This window comes from Myxine glutinosa, chromosome 5 (genome assembly GCF_964187855.1).
Source record: "Myxine glutinosa chromosome 5, kmMyxGlut1.1, whole genome shotgun sequence".
In the NCBI taxonomy this organism is placed as follows: Eukaryota; Metazoa; Chordata; class Myxini; order Myxiniformes; family Myxinidae; genus Myxine; species Myxine glutinosa.
The window spans coordinates 7,080,879-7,102,147 of NC_136265.1; the positions used below are offsets into that span (position 1 = coordinate 7,080,879).

At 49.8% G+C, this 21,269-nt stretch overlaps 1 protein-coding gene across 2 annotated transcripts in view; it reads right to left on the reverse strand.

Moving 5' to 3' along the window:
• Nucleotides 1–21,269, reverse strand: part of SPON1 (spondin 1) — a 39,060-nt gene that overhangs the window by 7,177 nt on the left and 10,614 nt on the right. For both annotated transcript variants that reach the window (XM_068117885.2, XM_068117884.2), the window contains exons 4-10: nucleotides 17,818–17,891; nucleotides 17,618–17,737; nucleotides 16,303–16,451; nucleotides 9,392–9,456; nucleotides 6,502–6,703; nucleotides 3,385–3,525; nucleotides 859–925 (exon numbers count right to left, since the gene is read on the reverse strand). In XM_068117885.2, coding sequence (XP_067973986.2) covers nucleotides 859–925; nucleotides 3,385–3,525; nucleotides 6,502–6,703; nucleotides 9,392–9,456; nucleotides 16,303–16,451; nucleotides 17,618–17,737; nucleotides 17,818–17,891 — 818 coding nt within the window. The remainder of the gene's footprint in view (nucleotides 1–858; nucleotides 926–3,384; nucleotides 3,526–6,501; nucleotides 6,704–9,391; nucleotides 9,457–16,302; nucleotides 16,452–17,617; nucleotides 17,738–17,817; nucleotides 17,892–21,269) is intronic.

Genomic DNA, 21,269 nt, shown 5'->3' on the forward strand with positions numbered 1-21,269 from the left:
GTGAACTGAGTGGACAAACACACACACACACACAGTCACACAAACCGGAGTGAACTGAGCGGACAAACACACAAACCGGAGTGAACTGAACGGACAAACACACACACAAACCGGAGTGAACTGAGTGGACAAACACACACACACACACACACACACACACACACACACACACACACACACACACACACACACACACACACACACATACCAGAGTGAACTGAGTGGACAAACAAACAAACACACAAACCGGAGTGATCAACATACTTGTCCAAAAACATTTTTTTGCCAAGTAATAACGCACAACACCGACCAACATACCTGAATAATCTTCACCAGCGGACCCAAATACAATACCCTCTCCTCTGGTGAAGGTAAAAAAACACGCTCCACCTGGATGTCTCTGTTCAAAATAGTAAAGGTGACGTTTCACGAGCTTATTGGTCTTTCATTTTCATTAACCCAGTCAAATCTGCACGACCTCTCAAAGACCTCCCTACTCCAACTGAACAGTGGATGGTCTTTGTCCATCTGTTACTTTCAGCTTTACCATTGACTTGTCAACCTGATACCCTATGGTATACAACCTATGGTGTACACCCTATGGTGTACAACCTATGGTGTACACCCTATGGTGTACAACCTATGGTGTACACCCTATGGTGTACAACCTATGGTGTACACCCTATGGTGTACAACTCGTCAAAAACTCATTTTTCGCTTCCTTCATTTTCGTGGTTTGAAGAGGTGTAGAGGGAGGTGCACTGCGAGAATGGAAGGACTGACAGACATAAACAGAAAAGAATGAGATCATTTCTGTGAAGAAGAGAAAATAACATCACTAATAACAAGGGAACTGACCTTCATCTTCATCTTCTCCACTCACCACATCATCGACATCATCGGGTCGTGTGTTGCAATGTTCCCCCTGTGGTTCACGTCGGACAGGGAATCAGGATGTGATTCATTGCATTTTTCTCAACATACCATCCGACCGTGATATAAACCATCGTTCGGAGTCCTGTGGCCTACAGTTACCTTTCTACCACTGGGATTCATCGGGAACCACCTGGTGCGGCTTCGCTGGCCAAATGTCCTGATGGAGGTTCGCACGAGTTTTTGCTGTTCCTAAACCCCGGACCTCTCAGGAACATTGAAAACGAGAACGACACTCGGTAGAGCGCACACCTCCACCTGGTGAACAGTTTACATTTTGTATCCCACTGATAGGCCGGATCTGGATTCGGACCTGAACCAAAATCAAATCGACTTGTTCTTGTCGCCTAAGCAACTCGTCCACCTAGTTTCGTCCAAATCCATCCATAACTTTTTGAGATATCCTGCTATAGATCAGTTTTGGCCTCATCTCTCATCACTTGAAAAATTAAATAATTCTCGTATCCGAATCCAGATTCAGATCTTCACCAAAATCGGATCAACTCATCCTTGTCACACACCCAGCCTGTCCAACAAGTTTCGTCCAAATCCATCCATAACTTTTAGAGATATCCTGCTATAGATCAGTTTTGGCCTCATCTCTCAATGGTGAAGAATCACTTGAAAAATTAAATAATTCTCATATCCGAATCCAGATTCAGAACTTCACCAAAATCGGATCAACTCATCCTTGTCACACACCCAGCCTGTCCAACAAGTTTCGGCCAAATCCATCCATAACTTTTAGAGATATCCTGCTATAGATCAGTTTTGGCCTCATCTCTCAATGATAAAGAATCAATGTAAAAATTAAATAATTCTCATATCCGAATCCAGATTCGGATCTTCACCAAAATCGGATCAATTCATCCTCGTCACACACCGAACCTGTCCAACAAGTTTCGTCCAAATCCATCCATAACTTTTTGAGATATCCTGCTATAGATCAGTTTTGGCCTCATCTCTCAATGGTGAAGAATCACTTGAAAAATTAAATAATTCTCATATCCGAATCCAGATTCAGATCACCAAAATCGGATCAATTCATCCTTGTCACACACCCAGCCTGTCCAACAAGTTTTGTCCAAATCCATCCATAACTTTTTCAGATATCCTGCTATAGATCAGTTTTGGCCTGATCTCTCAATGGTGAAGAATCACTTGAAAAATTAAATAATTCTCATATCTGAATCCAGATTCGCATCTTCACCAAAATCGGATCAACCCATCCTTGTAACACACCCAACCTGTCCAACATGTTTCGTCCAAATCCGTCCATAACTTTTTCAGATATCCTGCTATAGATCAGTTTTGGCCTCATCTCTCAATGGTGAAGAATCACTTGAAAAATTAAATAATTCTCATATCCGAATCCAGATTCAGATCACCAAAATCGGATCAATTCATCCTTGTCACACACCCAGCCTGTCCAACATGTTTCGTCCAAATCCGTCCATAACTTTTTGAGATATCCTGCTATAGATCAGTTTTGGCCTGATCTCTCAATTGTGAAGAATCACTTGAAAAATTAAATAATTCTCATATCCGAATCCAGATTCGGATCTTCACCAAAATCGGATCAACCCATCCTTGTAACACACCCAACCTGTCCAACAAGTTTTGTCCAAATCCATCCATAACTTTTTTAGATATCCTGCTATAGATCAGTTTTGGCCTGATCTCTCAATGGTGAAGAATCACTTGAAAAATTAAATAATTCTCATATCCGAATCCAGATTCAGATCTTCACCAAAATCGGATCAACTCATCCTTGTCACACACCCAACCTGTCCAACAAGTTTCGTCCAAATCCATCCATAACTTTTTCAGATATCCTGCTATAGATCAGTTTTGGCCTGATCTCTCAATGGTGAAGAATCACTTGAAAAATTAAATAATTCTCATATCCGAATCCAGATTCGGATCTTCACCAAAATCGGATCAACCCATCCTTGTAACACACCCAACCTGTCCAACAAGTTTTGTCCAAATCCATCCATAACTTTTTCAGATATCCTGCTATAGATCAGTTTTGGCCTGATCTCTCAATTGTGAAGAATCACTTGAAAAATTAAATAATTCTCATATCTGAATCCAGATTCGCATCTTCACCAAAATCGGATCAACTCATCCTTGTCACACACCCAACCTGTCCAACATGTTTCGTCCAAATCCGTCCATAACTTTTTGAGATATCCTGCTCACAAAGAAGCACAGACATACATGGGTGAAAATATAACCTCCGTCCTTCTTAGGCGGCGGAGGTAAATTTACTTTACAGGTATCCTGAAGGGAATAATCGACCGTGTCATCAACCTGGTCAAATGCCTGTTTGTAGGTATTGAGAAAACTACCATGGTACATCAATAGACCGTGACAATATTAGAGTCTCTGCAGGTATGACGTCATTACGTTTAGTGATCCAATTGGCAAACGACGTTTCAATCTCACCTTCCGTGCCAGCCTTTCGATGATCACTCGGGCGACGGGGGTGATCGGTCCACCTTCGGTGTCATAAAAGGGACTGTCCAGGTGATCCAGGCTGGTCAATGGTCTGATTCTTTCTTGAGGTATCGTCGGGAGGTTTGGAGACTGAAGGTGGAGCGTGTAAGGGAGGTAAAGCAAAATGGTATTAATCAAGGTATGACTTACAAAAGGAAGTTTGGAGAATGAAGTAGAGGTACAGAAGTGAAACAGGTGAGCAAGGTGATGGGGAGTAGAGGGGACGATAGGAGGATTTCGTAGCGACAGGAAGGAACTTGAAAGCAAAAAGTTTTTCATAAAAGATCCAAAATACTCTTCCTCAAGTATACATCAAGATTTGCTCCTTTTAAACCTTGAACCGAGGCTCATGGAGGAGGTTATACATGTACCACACTCAGCACAAAGACATTAGGAGACACAAAGACATAGACGCTTAAACAAAGTACAAGGACATTGTTAGACAATGCGCAAACAACGCACTACATGGAATTTGGACCTGGGATCCCAGTAACGGATCGGAACACCAAACAGTATGATCCTCTTCCTCCGTCTCCACACACGTACAATGTGCAGAGAGACACAGGTGCGTCCACGTTGACACCTGGATTCATAATCTTTTCCATATTTAAGGTAGACCTATACTAGTTTGTGATCCTCATCAGAGGCCTAGAGTCATCGGCCTCCTGCGTCACACCTGTTGGAAGCTGTCGCGTGCCAATTTGTCTTTACCGTGCTTCCTAATTAGATCACCTGTGCCCAATTTTAACGAAAGAATGGCCGAGGTGGTGTGAAGTATAGCCTCCGGCCTAGATATCCAATCAAAACATACATCACTAGAAGGCTTCCCAAAATGAAAAGCCGGCCGCATCGACTTTGTACCCAAACTAAAGTTCATGAAAACAACAAAAGAAAACTCCACACCTGTAATCACAAGGTCACCGCCAAGGGTAAGACCCCGCGATCCAATGATGGCCTTTTTTTTTCGGACCGCCATATGATGTTAACTTTCAACATTTAGGGATAGAGGATAAATTGAGAAAATGTGTCCCCATCTACAATCTATCCAAAAATTAAACATCATGAAAAGTGGCAGAAAATTATTCAAGTTATTATCAAAAAGGTGTTTTTTTTGTTAATTACGTCACAATCCAAAAAAGTGGTTCACTGACACGATTCAAATATCAGGTGCACAACCTCAGTGCAGGTACACCATTATGATGCAAAAACATCTTAGAAGGCCAAGCGGTCTGAGACTCCACATTGGCAAATTGAGCGACGACAATTTTTTTTAAAATAATAATAACGGCTTTTTAAAATAATAAATGGCTTTTAAAAAAAAAAAAATAATAATGGCTTTCTAAAATAATAATAACGGCTTTTTAAAAATAATAATAATGGCTTAAAAAAAAAAAAGGCTTTTTAAAATAATAAAAACGGCTTTTAAAAAATAATAATAATGGCTTTTTTAAATAATAATAATGGCTTTTAAAAATAATAATAATGGCTTTTTAAAAAATAATAACGGCTTTAAAAAATATATATAAAAAATGGCTTTTTAAAATAATAATAACGGCTTTTTAAAATAATAATAATGGCTTTTTAAAATAATAATAATGGCTTTAAAAAAAAAAATAATAATAATGGCTTTTTAAAATAATAACGGCTTTTTAAAAATAATAATAATGGCTTTTAAAAATAATAATAATGGCTTTTAAAAATAATAATGGCTTTTTAAAAAATAATAACGGCTTTAAAAAAAAAAATAACGGCTTTTTAAAATAATAATAACGGCTTTTTAAAATAATAATAATGGATTTTTAAAATAATAATAATGGCTTTTAAAAATAAAAATAATGGCTTTTTAAAAAAAGGGTTTTAAAAATAATGACTTTTGAAAATAACGGCTTTTTAAAATAATAACGGCTTTTTAAAATAATAATAGCGGCTTTTTAAAAATAATATTAATGGCTTTAAAAATAATAATAATAATAATGGCTTAAAAAAAAAAGGCTTTTAAAAATAATAATGGCTTTTTTAAATAATAATAATAACGGCTTTTTAAAATAATAATAATGGCTTTTTTGAAATAATAATGGCTTTTTTGAATAATAAAAATGGCTTTAAAAAAATAATAATAATGGCTTTAAAAAAAAAAAATCGCTTTTTTTGGACTGCCATTTGACCCTCGACGCTTAACCCAAGGGGTGTGACGTACGTTAACTGTAAATGTGTCTTGCTAAATGCTATCTCGAAAGGGCAATTTCATTCTGATTGGACAAACCTTAATCGAGTTAGATGAACAATGTCAAAATAAATATCTATAATTGGGTCATGACCTTAGGTCAAGGTCAACAATTATGTCAACCCCACATACTTTATATTACCATTATTGCAAAATTTCATTCCGAAAGTCCAGTCGATTGAGATACAGCTCGGACGTTTCTCTGAGATACAACTAACTAAACTAACTAACCAACCAACCAACCAACTAACCAACTAACACACACACACACACACACACACACACACACACACACACACACACACACACACACACACACACACACACACACACACACACACACACACACACACACACACACACACACACACACACACACACACACACACACACACTCTCTCTCTTCCTGGAATGCCCCAATGTGTTACCGTTACCAAACAATGTTTTCAACAGCTGTGTGTACTCATCCATCCTTCCAGATCAAAAGGCCCTGTCTATCAGCCATGAAATAAGACATTCCAAAACAAATCACAAACACTCCATAGAATTCCTATTTTTGGGATTACAAGCCTCACTACCTCGTTCTGCAAATGAGCTAAGGTTACCAAGATAACATGCAAATGAGCTGAGGCTACCAATATAACATGCAAATGAGCTAAGGCTACCAAGATAACATGTTTAATAATTTGGGGAAATGCTTGAGTAATGTCCTCAGTACAAATCACACCTCAACCTTGATGCACAATGATGACCAGTTGTCATAGTGATCATCATTTGGCACTAATTATATCAACGATCATGTACAAGATGTTATTATGTTCGTGATGAGGATTTTAGAAAACCTCGTATGTGGTTCCGCTGTCCGTGCCTGCATCCCATGGGATCAAATCCTGGACACTGTGCTGGACCCAGCTGCAGTCAGGGGTACACAGATTCTCAGCCGAGAGTCCCACGTTCCAATCCGGGGAAGGGCCAAGCATGGACAAGAATGACATGAAGGGATGGTCTCGATCAACCGAGAACTCGGCAGAGGGACCAGGCCGGCTGCACAGAGATTGGAGAATACAAGAGACATTAACATCTTTCCACATTGACATTATCTCAATCATCCTGGGTAACCTGTAAACACCTGTCTCATCAACCCGAGTAACCTGTAAACACCTGTCTCAATCAGCGATGACAAAAACACCAGCACCAAAAAACACAATCATCGATGTTTTCAGACCGACATTTAACCTGGAGGGGTTAATGAGTCTTGCTAAATGCAATCTAAAGAGGGCAATTTCATTCCAATAGGACAAACCTTAATCAAGGTGATGAATGTTAAAATGTCTACAATTGGGTCATGACCTTGAAATTAGGTCAATGTCAAAAATGTAAACCCCACGTAAATGGGACGACAGGTAGCCAGAAGTGGGACGAGAGGTAGCCAGAAGTGGGCCGAGAGGCAGCCAGAAGTGGGACGAGATGTAGCCAGAAGTGGGACGAGATGTAGCCAGAAGTGGGACGAGAGGCAGCCAGAAGTGGGACGAGATGTAGCCAGAAGTGGGACGAGATGTAGCCAGAAGTGGGACGAGAGGCAGCCAGAAGTGGGACGAGATGTAGCCAGAAGTGGGACGAGATGTAGCCAGAAGTGGGACGAGAGGCAGCCGGAAGTGGGACGAGAGGCAGCCGGAAGTGGGACGAGATGTAGCCGGAAGTGGGACGAGATGTAGCCGGAAGTGGGACGAGAGGTAGCCAGAAGTGGGACGAGAGGCAGCCAGAAGTGGGACGAGATGTAGCCAGAAGTGGGACGAGATGTAGCCAGAAGTGGGACGAGATGTAGCCAGAAGTGGGACGAGAGGCAGCCAGAAGTGGGACGAGAGGCAGCCAGAAGTGGGACGAGAGGTAGCCAGAAGTAGGACGAGAGGTAGCCAGAAGTAGGACGAGAGGTAGCCAGAAGTAGGACGAGAGGTAGCCAGAAGTAGGACGAGAGGTAGCCAGAAGTAGGACGAGAGGTAGCCAGAAGTAGGACGAGAGGTAGCCAGAAGTAGGACGAGAGGTAGCCAGAAGTAGGACGAGAGGTAGCCAGAAGTAGGACGAGAGGTAGCCAGAAGTAGGACGAGAGGTAGCCAGAAGTAGGACGAGAGGTAGCCAGAAGTAGGACGAGAGGTAGCCAGAAGTGGGTGGAACATCTCTCCAGCTTGATTTGGTTTACGTCGCTCGTTTCTGTGGGTGTTTACTATCGCTGACACCAGATACTCCATCCTAGGTGCGGATTGTTTTTGCATCATTTCAATCTACTCGTAGACGTAAAACATCGCCATTCATTGGATGCCTCGACACCGCTCAGTGTTCTCGGTGTAGCGTCCACCGCTGCGTCGTTGAATATCACGTGTCTTCCATCCATGCCCAGGTGTCCTTTTCAGAAAGTACGTTATGACTTTATGACTTCAACGCCGACGAGCACCCGATACATTATGTATCACCTGCCAGAAGTTTGACTACGTGTTACAACAGGGGATCATCGGACAATCGTCCAGCGGTTGGGCTTTACCACTACACATAGTACCCAAAAAGACACCTGGGGATTGGCGTCATTGTGGGGATTACCGGTCCTTAAACAACGTGACTGCTCCTGACCATTTCCCCATTCCACACATTCAGGATTTCACCGCTGCACTCCATGGCGCTACAATCTTCTCAAAGGTCGACCTCGTCCGTGCGTACCATCAGATTCCCGTGGATCCCGATGACATCCCGAAGCCATCAGCAAGAAGAACATCAGGAACAATTACGTCTCCTCTTCTCCCGTTTGCAGGACCTCGGCATTGTCATCAATCCCACAAAGTGCATATTTGGTGTTCCGGAGTTTAATTTCCTCGGCAACTGTGTTAACTGATCAGGCATCCGTCTGCTTGAGGAGAAGGTGCTGATTTATTCGGGACTTCCGGTTACCTTCATCGTTACCTTCGTTACGTTAGATTTTGGTTCAGTTCAGGATGCAGATCCGGCCTATCAGTGGGATAGAAAACGTAAACTGTTCACCTGGCGGAAGTGTGCGCTCTACCGACTTCCGATCGAGTTAAACCAAGTATTTCCGTCAACACTGACGAATGTAATTACAACAGAGTTAACACCATGAGATGTGAGAGTGTGACAGTAATGATAGTTTCCGTACATCCAAGGTATGTGAATACCTGAGCACCAAGATGTCCACCTAGAATGCGTGCACTAATACACTCCGTGCACTTAATAGCCATAAAGTAGGAATGGCATGGAGAAGTAGGAATGGCACGGAGAAGTAGGAATGGCACGGAGAAGTAGGAATGGCACGGAGAAGTAGGAATGGCACGGAGAAGTAGGAATGGCATGGAGAAGTAGGAATGGCACGGAGAAGTAGGAATGGCACGGAGAAGTAGGAATGGCACGGAGAGGTAGGAATGGCACGGAGAGGTAGGAATGGCACGGAGAAGTAGGAATGGCACGGAGAAGTAGGAATGGCACAGAGAGGTCGGAATGGCACAGAGAAGTAGGAATTGCACAGAGAAGTCAGAATGGCACAGAGAAGTAGGAATGGCACAGAGAAGTAGGAATGGCACAGAGAAGTAGGAATGGCACGGAGAAGTAGGAATGGCATGGAGAAGTAGGAATGGCACGGAGAAGTAGGAATGGCACGGAGAAGTAGGAATGGCACGGACACAGCAACAATAGATTTACAATGAGACTAGGAAGGGAGAGACAAACACTCACATGTGCCTCGGTTGCCAGGCAGGCCAAAGGGACTTCATCTTGATGACGGTCAGGATCTCTGGTCCCTTATGCACACACAAGCCACAACACACTCTTTACTTCATGATGAAGGAACTGCGCTCCAACGCGAGTCGAAAGAATTGACGCGACCAAAGACGGAATTCGTCCGAGTTGCTTTATTGAAACAAAACAGCTCAGGTATTCTGACAAGCCCGTTTATCGGGCAGCAATATATATACACATTTATGTCGGGAAGTTTGCCCGGCAAAAGCTATACCGGGCATGCCCGGGTGTCAAGGGCGAGCCTTGGAAAGGCGAGTCTGGACCTGCCCGGGCGTGTTTGGCTGCGGCCTGGCAAGTCGAGGCTGGGCATGCCCGGACGCTCTGGGCGAGCCCTGGAAAGGCGATAGCGGGCATGCCCGGACGCTCTGGGCGAGCTCTGGAAAGGCGATAGCGGGCATGCCCGGACGCTCTGGGCGAGCCCTGGAAAGGCGAGAGCGGGCATGCCCGGGAAAGACGAGACCGGGCGTGCCCGGGAGGTTCGGGCGTGCCCGGGAACAGTGAGTCCGGGCATGCCCGGGAGAGGCGCGTCTGGCCGTGTTCTGGCCGGTGCAAGGCGATTGTGTGCATCCAGCGGTAACCGCTACACACGCCCCTCCAGAATCGACCTGCACCGGCAGGGTCAATTTAAGGGGGGTCCGGATGACCCGGCCGAAGCGACCCCTGGAGGGTCGTGGGGAGGGGTCCGACGTGGTGGTGGGTGGTCGAGCGGGGGGAACTGTGGACAGGGGGCGGCCTCGCCGCGGAGGAAGGGCCAACCGTGGTGGTCGGTCGACGTCCATGTGCGCCGGTTTGAGGCGGTCCACAGAAATCCGGTCCGGCCGGCCGCCGAAGTCGAAGATGAAAGACTTGTCGCCCCGTCGCAGGACCCGGAAGGGCCCGTCGTACGGCGGCCGGAGTGGCCCCCGGTGCGCGTCATGACGCACAAAGACGTACTCCGCTGTGCGAAGCGCCGGGGGGACGTAGGACTGGGGGCCACCGTGGCGGGACGTCGGCACGGGGGCAAATCGTCGGGCGGCCTCCTGGAGGTCCGAGCGCTGGCGAGCGGCAGACCAGGGACTGGTAGCGTCGGGCATGAATTCGCCCGGGACGCGGAGCGGCTGGCCGTAGACAAGCTCGGCGGCGGACGCCTGGAGGTCTTCCTTGGGGGCCGTGCGAAGGCCCAAAAGGACCCACGGCAGCCGGTCGGCCCAACCGTCGTCCTGAAGGCCGGCCATGAGTGCGGCCTTCATGGAGCGGTGAAACCGCTCGCACAACCCGTTGGCTTGGGGGTGGTAGGCCGTGGTGCGGTGCAGCGTGACCCCCAACGAACGGGCGACCGCGCCCCAAAGCTCAGACGTGAACTGTGGGCCGCGGTCGGACGAGATGTCCGCTGGTGCGCCGAAGCGCGTGACCCAGGTGGCGATGAACGCCTGCGCCACGTCGGCGGTGGTGGTCTGGTCGGCCGCCATGAGCGTGAAGTCCACGCCGAGGTGGACCGCGTTCGCGCTGGCCCGAGAAAGACAGTCGGCCACGGCGTTGTCTTTGCCGGCGACGTGCCGGATGTCCGTGGTGAACTCCGACACGGCGGAGAGGTGGCGCTGCTGGCGGGCCGACCACGGCTCCGTGACCTTAGCCATTGCGTAGACCAACGGCTTGTGGTCGACGAAAGCCGTGAACGGGCGGCCCTCCAGGAGGTGTCGGAAATGGCGAACGGCCAGGAATAGCCCGAGCAGCTCGCGGTCGAACATGCTGTAGTTTAACTCGTTCGGCCGGAGTTGCCGGCTGAAAAAAGCGAGTGGCTGCCAAACCCCGTCCACCAATTGCTCATGGACGGCGCCCACCGCGTAGTTGGAGGCGTCCGTAGTGAGGGCGATGGGCACGTTGAGCACTGGGTGAGCCAGCAGCGTTGCGTCGGCGAGGGCCCGTTTGGCGCTGGCGAAGGCCGCGTCCATGGCCACGGACCAAACAATGTCATGTTTGGCCGGCGTGCCCCAGAGGGCCTCGTAAAGGGGCCGCATGAGCTGAGCAGCGCGGGGCACGAATCGGTGATAAAAATTCACCATGCCGAGGAACTCTTGGAGGGCCTTGATGGAACGGGGACGCGGGAACGTGGTGATGGCCTCGACCTTGGTCGGCAGCGGCACGGCCCCGGTCTTGGTGATGCGGTGGCCCAAAAAGTCAACGGTCGTCGCGCCGAAGTGGCATTTGACCGGGTTGACAATTAAGCCGTGCTCGCTGAGGCGACCGAACAGTGTTCGGAGGTGGAGGAGGTGCTCGGCGCGGGACGTGCTGGCGACGAGGATATCGTCCAGATAGACGAAAAGAAACGGCAGGTCGCGCAGCACGCCGTCCATCAAGCGCTGGAACGCCTGGGCCGCGTTCTTGAGGCCAAACGGCATCCGCAAAAATTCGAACAGGCCGAACGGCGTGATGACGGCCGTCTTCGGGACGTCGGCCGCCCGGACAGGTACCTGGTGGTAGCCCCGTATCAGGTCAATTTTCAAAAAGATGACCCGTCCCGCCAAACGGGCGGAAAAGTCCTGAATATGCGGGATCGGGTACCTGTCGGGGGTGGTAGCGTCGTTGAGACGGCGGTAGTCGCCACACGGGCGCCATCCACCCCCCGGCTTTGGCACGATGTGCAGTGGCGAGGCCCACGCGCTATCGGAGCGCCGCACGATGCCGAGGTGCTCCAACGCGTCGAACTCGGCCTTCGCCACGGCGAGCTTGGCCGGGTCGAGGCGGCGGGCCCTGGCGTAGACCGGCGGGCCCGTAGTGGGTATGTGGTGCTCGATCCCGTGCCGCACCGCGACGGCTGAAAACGTCGGCCGCGTGAGGGCCGGGAATTCCGCGAGCAGGCGAGCGAACTCGTTCGCTGCCGGGAGGGCGCACGCCAGTTCAGTCGGCGCGGAGCTGCTCATCGTGCACGCCAGTGAGCTGAAGGTCTCGGCGTTGACAAGGCGACGACGTTTGACGTCGACCAGCAGCCCGTGCGCGCAGAGGAAGTCGGCGCCCAGCAAAGCCATGGGGACGCAGGCGGTCACAAAAGTCCATTGAAAACGCTGGCTGCCGAAGCAGAGGGTGACGACGCGTGGGCCGAAAGTGCGTATGGCCGAGCCATTAGCAGCGACCAAAGAGGGGCCGCAAACGGCGTCCCGCCTGTCCTGCTCGGAGGCGGGTGTGACGCTCAGTTGGGCGCCGGTGTCACACAGGAAACGCCGCCCAGACGCTTTGTCCCGAATAAACAGCAAGTTGCCCGAGTGGCCGGCGCTCATGGCTGGGAATGAACGCCGGCCCGGCCGTTTCCCGACCTGCCGAAAGTGCACGGGGGCCGGCACGTCCGAGCCTTGTGTCCGAACCTGGCGTGGTAATAACACCACGCCCGGTCAGGTGGAGGCCCCGGCCGTCGTGTCGGAAGCGGGCGGTGCGGCGTGGCGGCCGCAAGTTGCACCGGCAGTTCGGCCTCCAACCGCGCAGGGCGCTCGGGTGTCGTGGGCGTCGCCTCGGACGGCGGCGGGCTCCAGGTAACCGCGCCGATGTGCTGGCCCGCCGAGGAGATTTTATCGGCTTCCCTGGCGAGGGCGCGGGGATCGGTGATCGACGTGCCAGCCAGGGCGAGGCGTACCGGGTGAGGCAGCTGGCGAAGGAACAGCTCGCGGAACAGAAAATCCGGAGAGTGCTCACCGAGCAACGAGAGCATATAGTCCATGCGCTCGGACGGGCGCGTGTCGCCGAGCTCGGGCAGAGCGAGCAGGCGCCGTGCGCGTGCTGCCGGTGAGAGGGCGAAAGCGTCGAGGAGGAGTGTCTTCAGCGCGTCGTATTTGTCAGCAGCCGGCGGGTGCTCGAGGAGGCTCAAGGCGCGGGCCGCGGTGGCGGAACCGAGCGCCGCCACAACATGGTGGAAGCGGGTGTCGTCCGCGGTGATGCCTCGCAGGGCGAACTGAGAGTCCACCTGAGCGAACCAAACAGCCGCGTGAGCCTCCCAGAAGGTAGGCAGTTTAAGCGTCACTGCCGTATCCATGTCGGTAGGTCACCAATGAAGGAGCTGCGCTCCAACGCGAGTCGAAAGAATTGACGCGACCAAAGACGGAATTCGTCCGAGTTGCTTTATTGAAACAAAACAGCTCAGGTATTCTCACAAGCCCGTTTATCGGGCAGCAATATATATACACATTTATGTCGGGAAGTTTGCCCGGCAAAAGCTATACCGGGCATGCCCGGGTGTCAAGGGCGAGCCTTGGAAAGGCGAGTCTGGACCTGCCCGGGCGTGTTTGGCTGCGGCCTGGCAAGTCGAGGCTGGGCATGCCCGGACGCTCTGGGCGAGCCCTGGAAAGGCGATAGCGGGCATGCCCGGACGCTCTGGGCGAGCCCTGGAAAGGCGATAGCGGGCATGCCCGGACGCTCTGGGCGAGCCCTGGAAAGGCGATAGCGGGCATGCCCGGACGCTCTGGGCGAGCCCTGAAAAGGCGATAGCGGGCATGCCCGGACGCTCTGGGCGAGCCCTGGAAAGGCGATAGCGGGCATGCCCGGACGCTCTGGGCGAGCCCTGGAAAGGCGATAGCGGGCATGCCCGGACGCTCTGGGCGAGCCCTGGAAAGGCGATAGCGGGCATGCCCGGACGCTCTGGGCGAGCCCTGAAAAGGCGATAGCGGGCATGCCCGGACGCTCTGGGCGAGCCCTGGAAAGGCGATAGCGGGCATGCCCGGACGCTCTGGGCGAGCCCTGAAAAGGCGATAGCGGGCATGCCCGGACGCTCTGGGCGAGCCCTGGAAAGGCGATAGCGGGCATGCCCGGACGCTCTGGGCGAGCCCTGGAAAGGCGAGAGCGGGCATGCCCGGGAAAGACGAGACCGGGCGTGCCCGGGAGGTTCGGGCGTGCCCGGGAACAGTGAGTCCGGGCATGCCCGGGAGAGGCGCGTCTGGCCGTGTTCTGGCCGGTGCAAGGCGATTGTGTGCATCCAGCGGTAACCGCTACAATGACAAGTTTAATGACAAGTCACAAAACTGTAACGTAATGGGATTCTCTGCTTCCCCTTCCCTTTTTGAATTTCCTTGTGCAGTTACGGTTTCTCCAAAGGGGACTAGCGCCTCTGTCGTAGTGCGACCAGCGGTCTCATCACTTGGTTATGTGGATGGGCAATATGGTGGATGGGCAGGTTTGTCTCCCCTTCGCGCAGGACCCACTCTTACAGCTCCAAAGTAGTTGGTCGTTCGTGCCAAAGGCCGCACCCTGGGAACTCACCTCGATTGACGAACGGAACTAAGTGAAGGTATCAGCATTGGGGAATGCTTGTAATCTCAGGGGATGAGACTTCTAGGTGCACAAAGTCTGGAACGACGGACACGACAGGAATCAATGACATTAAAGGAGTAATGGCAAGGTGTGCTACATCTTGAGAAATCTCCTGGCAAAATGGACTTGTGGCCAGGCAATGTGGAGGAGATGAGGCCTCACCGTGTATTAGCTTATAGTTACCTATATATGAACCACAGGTAAAACCACAATGTATATATGCAAGTAAAATTGAGCCTCTCCGGCAAAAACAAACAATAAATAATTACGGGGATGAAGATGCTGGATGCAGGTAATGTAGGTGAGAAGCTGATGACGAGGGGTAACTTAAAGGCCTTAGGAAGGCTGCTGTGAATATCTATCCAAAAACGAGGAAAAACACTCGCGAATTGGAACATTTTGCTACCTCGGAGACATGCTGAATGGAGAAGGTGGATCAGACTCGGCAACGGTTGCTCGAGTGAGATGTGCATGGAAGAAGTTTCGGGAACTGGGTGGCGTGCTGATGAGGAGGGGTGTGTCGTTGAAGCTGAAGGGAAAGGTGTATGCTGCATGTGTGAGAAGTGTTATGATTTATGGGAGCGAGACATGGGTAATGAACGTAGAGCAGCAACGAAGGCTGGAAAGGGTGGAAATGCGAATGGTTCGGTGGATGTGCGGAGTATCGTTGAGAGAGAGGAAGACAAATGATGAATTGCGAAAGATGATGGGAATAGAGCCTGTGATTGATGCTGTGAAGAGGAACAGGTTGAGATGGTTTGGTCATGTGTTGAGGAAGGATGAAAGTGACTGGTTGAGAAGAGTGATGGAAATGAATGTAGAAGGAAGTAGAGGATGGGGAAGACCGAGAAAGACTCGGCTAAAGATGGTGGAAGAAGAAATGCGGGCAAGGGGGTTAACAAGGAGAGATGCAGAAAATAGGGCAAAATGGAGAAGATTGTCATGGGGACCGCAAGCCTAACCCCCACTCTAGCAGGGAAAATGGCCTTAAAATGCATGTTGTTGTTGTTGTTGTTGAATTGGAACATGGAACGGGGTTCATATGGGACCAGAAAACTTGATGATTGAACACAAGCAATGAAAATAGGAAGCTGATATCATCGGTGTCAGTGAAGAAAGATGGACATCAGTGATGGAGAAAAGCAGGTTATGTTACACTCAGGTGGAGAGGAACACAAGGATGGAGTTGGAGTCATGGCAGAGAGAGGACACGAGGTTGATGACCGGATGTTGATCCATCAATGAATGAGCAATAAATGGTAAACCTTTCCATATCATTATACAACAGGTACAGTATATTCATCAACAAAAGAACATGTACCGATTTGGAAACATATCTATTGAGGAAATTGAAAAAGCAACAAAACAAGTCGAGTCAGATGATGTGCTGGTACTAACGTAAAGGTGGGCTCGGAAACGTTTCAAATACTGCAGGTAGACCAGGTTTGCAGCATACATTTTTACAGGTATCCATTTGTTAACAGTGAGGCCTTCTGGAACACCATTGGACCATCTTGGATATCGGTCATCAATGGCGTACACTCTGTGGTTGCCCGAACGTTGGACAAACTACTCACCTGCCTGCGTATCTCCTCCTCCATGGCGATGGGAGAGCCCCACTCAGCAACCCTGCGGACCCCATCACTCGCCAACCCGCCGTACTCCCAGGGAACGTAGTTTGCTGAGTGTGAGGCTCCAATAAGAGCTGACCAATGCGTAGCGAGCTCTGAACATGGGACATGGACAGGACACACAAAAAACGACCAAATGGTCACGTGAGAATGAAAAACTCAAATGAACGAACAAACAGAAGGAGAGAAGGGTAGGAGGAGTGGTGGATGGGGGGTGGAGGGGAGTGGTGGATGGGGGGGGGGAGTGGTGGTGGGGGGAGTGGTGGATGGGGGGTGGAGGGGAGTGGTGGATGGGGGGGGGGGGGGAGTGGTGGATGGGGGGAGGGAGTGGTGGATGGGGGGGGGAGTGGTGGATGGGGGGGGGGAGTGGTGGATGGGGGTGGGGAGTGGTGGATGGGGGGTGGAGGGGAGTGGTGGATGGGGGGTGGAGGGGAGTGGTGGATGGGGGGGAGGAGTGGTGGATGGGGGGTGGGGGGAGTGGTGGATGGGGGGTGGAGGGGAGTGGTGGATGGGGGGGGGAGTGGTGGATGGGGGGGGGGGAGTGGTGGTTGGGGGGGGAGGGAGTGGTGGATGGGGGGGAGTGGTGGATGGGGGGGGGGAGTGGTGGATGGGGGGTGGAGGGGAGTGGTGGATGGGGGGGGGGGAGTGGTGGATGGGGGGGGGGAGGGGAGTGGTGGATGGGGGAGGGGAGTGGATGGGGGGGAGGGGAGTGGTGGATGGGGGAGGGGAGTGGATGGGGGGGGAGGGGAGTGGTGGATGGGGGAGGGGAGTGGTGGATGGGGGGGGGGGGAGAGATGGATGGGGATGGAGTGGTGGATGAGGGGTGGAGTGGTGGATGGGCGGGGGAGTGGTGGATGGGTGGGGGAGTGGTGGATAGGTGGGGGAGTGGTGGATAGGTGGGGGAGTGGTGGATGGGGGGGGGAGTGGTGGATGGGGGGGAGGTGGATGGGGGGGGGAGTGGTGGATGGGGGGGTGGAGTGGTGGATGGGGGGGGAGTGGTGGATGGGGGGAGTGGTGGATGGGGGGGGGAGTGGTGGATGGGGGGGGAGTGGTGGATGGGCGGGGGAGTGGTGGATGGGGGGAGTGGTGGATGGGGGGGAGTGGTGGATGGGGGGGAGTGGTGGATGGGCGGGGGAGTGGTGGATGGGGGGAGTGGTGGATGGGGAGGGGGAGTGGTGGATGGGGGGGAGTGGTGGATGGGGGGGGAGTGGTGGATGGGGAGGTGAGTAGTGGGGGGGCTGAGATAGAGAGATTGTCCCACTGGGGTAGTCGCGTGGGTGGGTGGATTCAGACCAGTTGCCATAGAAAGTCAATCTGTACTTGGCCGAGTCACACGCACAACATCCAGGAATGGGCTGCTTCGTGTCATCGTCTTCGTTACCTGCATGGGGAAAGGAAACACCTTCGTTTGTGGACACGGACGTGCAATAACCAAGCTCACCTGTTTGTTTTAACCCTTACCTTTCTCACACAGAGTTTTCGTCAGGGAACCTGAGTCACTGAACCACATCATCTTTTTTTGTGCAATGTTTGCCCTGCAATGAAGGAGGTGTATATTGGGAGGAGGGCGAGGTGAGTACACGAGCAGCAAAGACAACAATCTCAAAGGAGGTAAATACCGGTGGAATCATAACATTATTTCCATAATGCTCGGAATCTTATCTTTGGATGAGAGCTTATTCCAGGGAAATAAAAAAAGATGTCGCTGCTATATTTAAAAGCCAAGCCAGCTCACTAATGGCCTTCGCAAAGTGCATAACCTGTCTGCCCCACCTGGTGAAATGCTAAAAATCCACACTTTGTTATCAACTCTTACTTCCCTCAGGGCAACTTGGGACTTCATTTTGAACCTTACACTCTCGTCCGACTTATGGCTAATGAACCTTACACTCTCGTCCGACTTATGGCTAATGAACCTTACACTCTCGTCCGACTTATGGCTAATGAACCTTACACTCTCGTCCGACTTATGGCTAATGAACCTTACACTCCCGTCCCACTTATGGCTAATGAACCTTACACTCCCGTCCCACTTATGGCTTATGAACCTTACACTCTCGTCCGACTTATGGCTAATGAACCTTACACTCTCGTCCGACTTATGGCTAATGAACCTTACACTCTCGTCCGACTTATGGCTAATGAACCTTACACTCTCGTCCCACTTATGGCTAATGAACCTTACACTCCCGTCCCACTTATGGCTAATGAACCTTACACTCCCGTCCCACTTATGGCTTATGAACCTTACACTCTCGTCCCACTTATGGCTTATGAACCTTACACTCTCGTCCGACTTATGGCTAATGAACCTTACACTCCCGTCCCACTTATGGCTTATGAACCTTACACTCCCGTCCCACTTATGGCTTATGAACCTTACACTCCCGTCCAACTTATGGCTTATGAACCTTACACTCCCGTCCCACTTATGGCTTTTTGAACCCTACACTCTTGTCCCACTTATGGATTATGAACCTTACACTCTCGTCCCATTTATGGCTTATGAACATTACACTCTCATCCCACTTATGGCTTATGAACCTTACACTCTCATCCCACTTATGGCTTATGAACCTTACACTCTTGTCCCCCTTATGGCTTATGAACCCTACACTCTTGTCCCACTTATGGATTTTGTACTTTACCCTATTGTCCCCCTGATGGATTTTGAACCCAACACTCTCGTCCCCCTGATGGATTTTGAACTTTACCCTCTCATCCCCCTAATGGATTTTGAACTTTACACTCTCACCCCCCTTATGGATTTTGAACTTTACACTCTCATCCCCCTAATGGATTTTGAACTTTACACTCTCATCCCCCTGATGGATTTTGAACTTTACACTCTCATCCCCCTAATGGATTTTGAACTTTACCCTCTTGTCCCCCTGATAGATTTTGAACTTTACACTCTCATCCCCCTAATGGATTTTGAACTTTACCCTCTCGTCCCTTTGATGGATTTTGAACTTTACACTCTCATCCCCCTAATGGATTTTGAACTTTACACTCTCATCCCCATAATGGATGTTGAACTTTACCCTCTCATCCCCCGAATGGATTTTGAACTTTACACTCTCGTGCCCTTAATGGATTTTGAACTTTACCCTATTGCCCCCCTGATGGATTTTGAACTTTACCCTATTGTCCCCCTGATGGATTTTGAACTTTACCCTCTCGTCCCTTTGATGGATTTTGAACTTCACACTCTCATCCCCCGAATGGATTTTGAGCTTTACCCTCTCATCCCCCGAATGGATTTTGAACTTTACACTCTCATCCCCCTAATGGATTTTGAACTTTACCCTCTCATCCCCCGAATGGATTTTGAACTTTACACTCTCGTGCCCTTAATGGATTTTGAACTTTACCCTATTGTCCCCCTGATGGATTTTGAACTTTACCCTATTGTCCCCCTGATGGATTTTGAACTTTACCCTATTGTCCCCCTGATGGATTTTGAACTTTACCCTCTCGTCCCTTTGATGGATTTTGAACTTCACACTCTCATCCCCCTAATGGATTTTGAACTTCACACTCTCATCCCCCTAATGGATTTTGAACTTTACACTCTCATCCCCCTCATGGATTTTGAACTTTACACTCTCATCCCCCTAATGGATTTTGAACTTTACCCTCTCATCCCCCGAATGGATTTTGAACTTTACACTCTCGTGCCCTTAATGGATTTTGAACTTTACCCTATTGTCCCCCTGATGGATTTTGAACTTTACCCTATTGTCCCCCTGATGGATTTTGACCTTTACCCTATTGTCCCACTGATGGATTTTGAACTTTACACTCTCATCCCCCTAATGGATTTTGAACTTTACCCTCTCATCCCCCGAATGGATTTTGAACTTTACACTCTCGTGCCCTTAATGGATTATGAACTTTACCCTGTTGTCCCCCTGATGGATTTTGAACTTTACCCTATTGTCCCCCTGATGGATTATGAACTTTAGCCTATTGTCCCCCTGATGGATTTTGAACTTTACCTGATTGTCCCCCTGATGGATTATGAACTTTAGCCTATTGTCCCCCTGATGGATTTTGAACTTTACCTGATTGTCCCCCTGATGGATTTTGAACTTTACCCTATTGTCCCCCTGATGGATTATGAACTTTACCCTGTTGTCCCCCTGATGGATTTTGAACGTTACCCAATTGTCCCCCTGATGGATTATGAACTTTAGCCTATTGTCCCCCTGATGGATTTTGAACTTTACCTGATTGTCCCCCTGATGTATTATGAACTTTACCCTATTTTCCCCCTGATGGATTATGAACTTTAGCCTATTGTCCCCCTGATGGATTTTGACCTTTACCCTGTTGTCCCACTGATGGATTTTGAACTTTACCCTATTGTCCCCCTGATGGATTTTGACCTTTACCCTATTGTCCCACTGATGGATTTTGAACTTTACACTCTCGTGCCCTTAATGGATTATGAACTTTACCCTGTTGTCCCCCTGATGGATTTTGAACTTTACCCTATTGTCCCCCTGATGGATTATGAACTTTAGCCTATTGTCCCCCTGATGGATTTTGAACTTTACCTGATTGTCCCCCTGATGGATTATGAACTTTACCCTATTTTCCCCCTGATGGATTATGAACTTTAGCCTATTGTCCCCCTGATGGATTTTGAACTTTACCTGATTGTCCCCCTGATGGATTTTGAACTTTACCCTATTGTCCCCCTGATGGATTATGAACTTTACCCTGTTGTCCCCCTGATGGATTTTGAACTTTACCCTATTTTCCCCCTGATGGATTATGAACTTTACCCTATTGTCCCCCTGATGGATTTTGAACTTTACCTGATTGTCCCCCTGATGGATTTTGAACTTTACCCTATTGTCCCCCTGATGGATTATGAACTTTACCCTGTTGTCCCCCTGATGGAT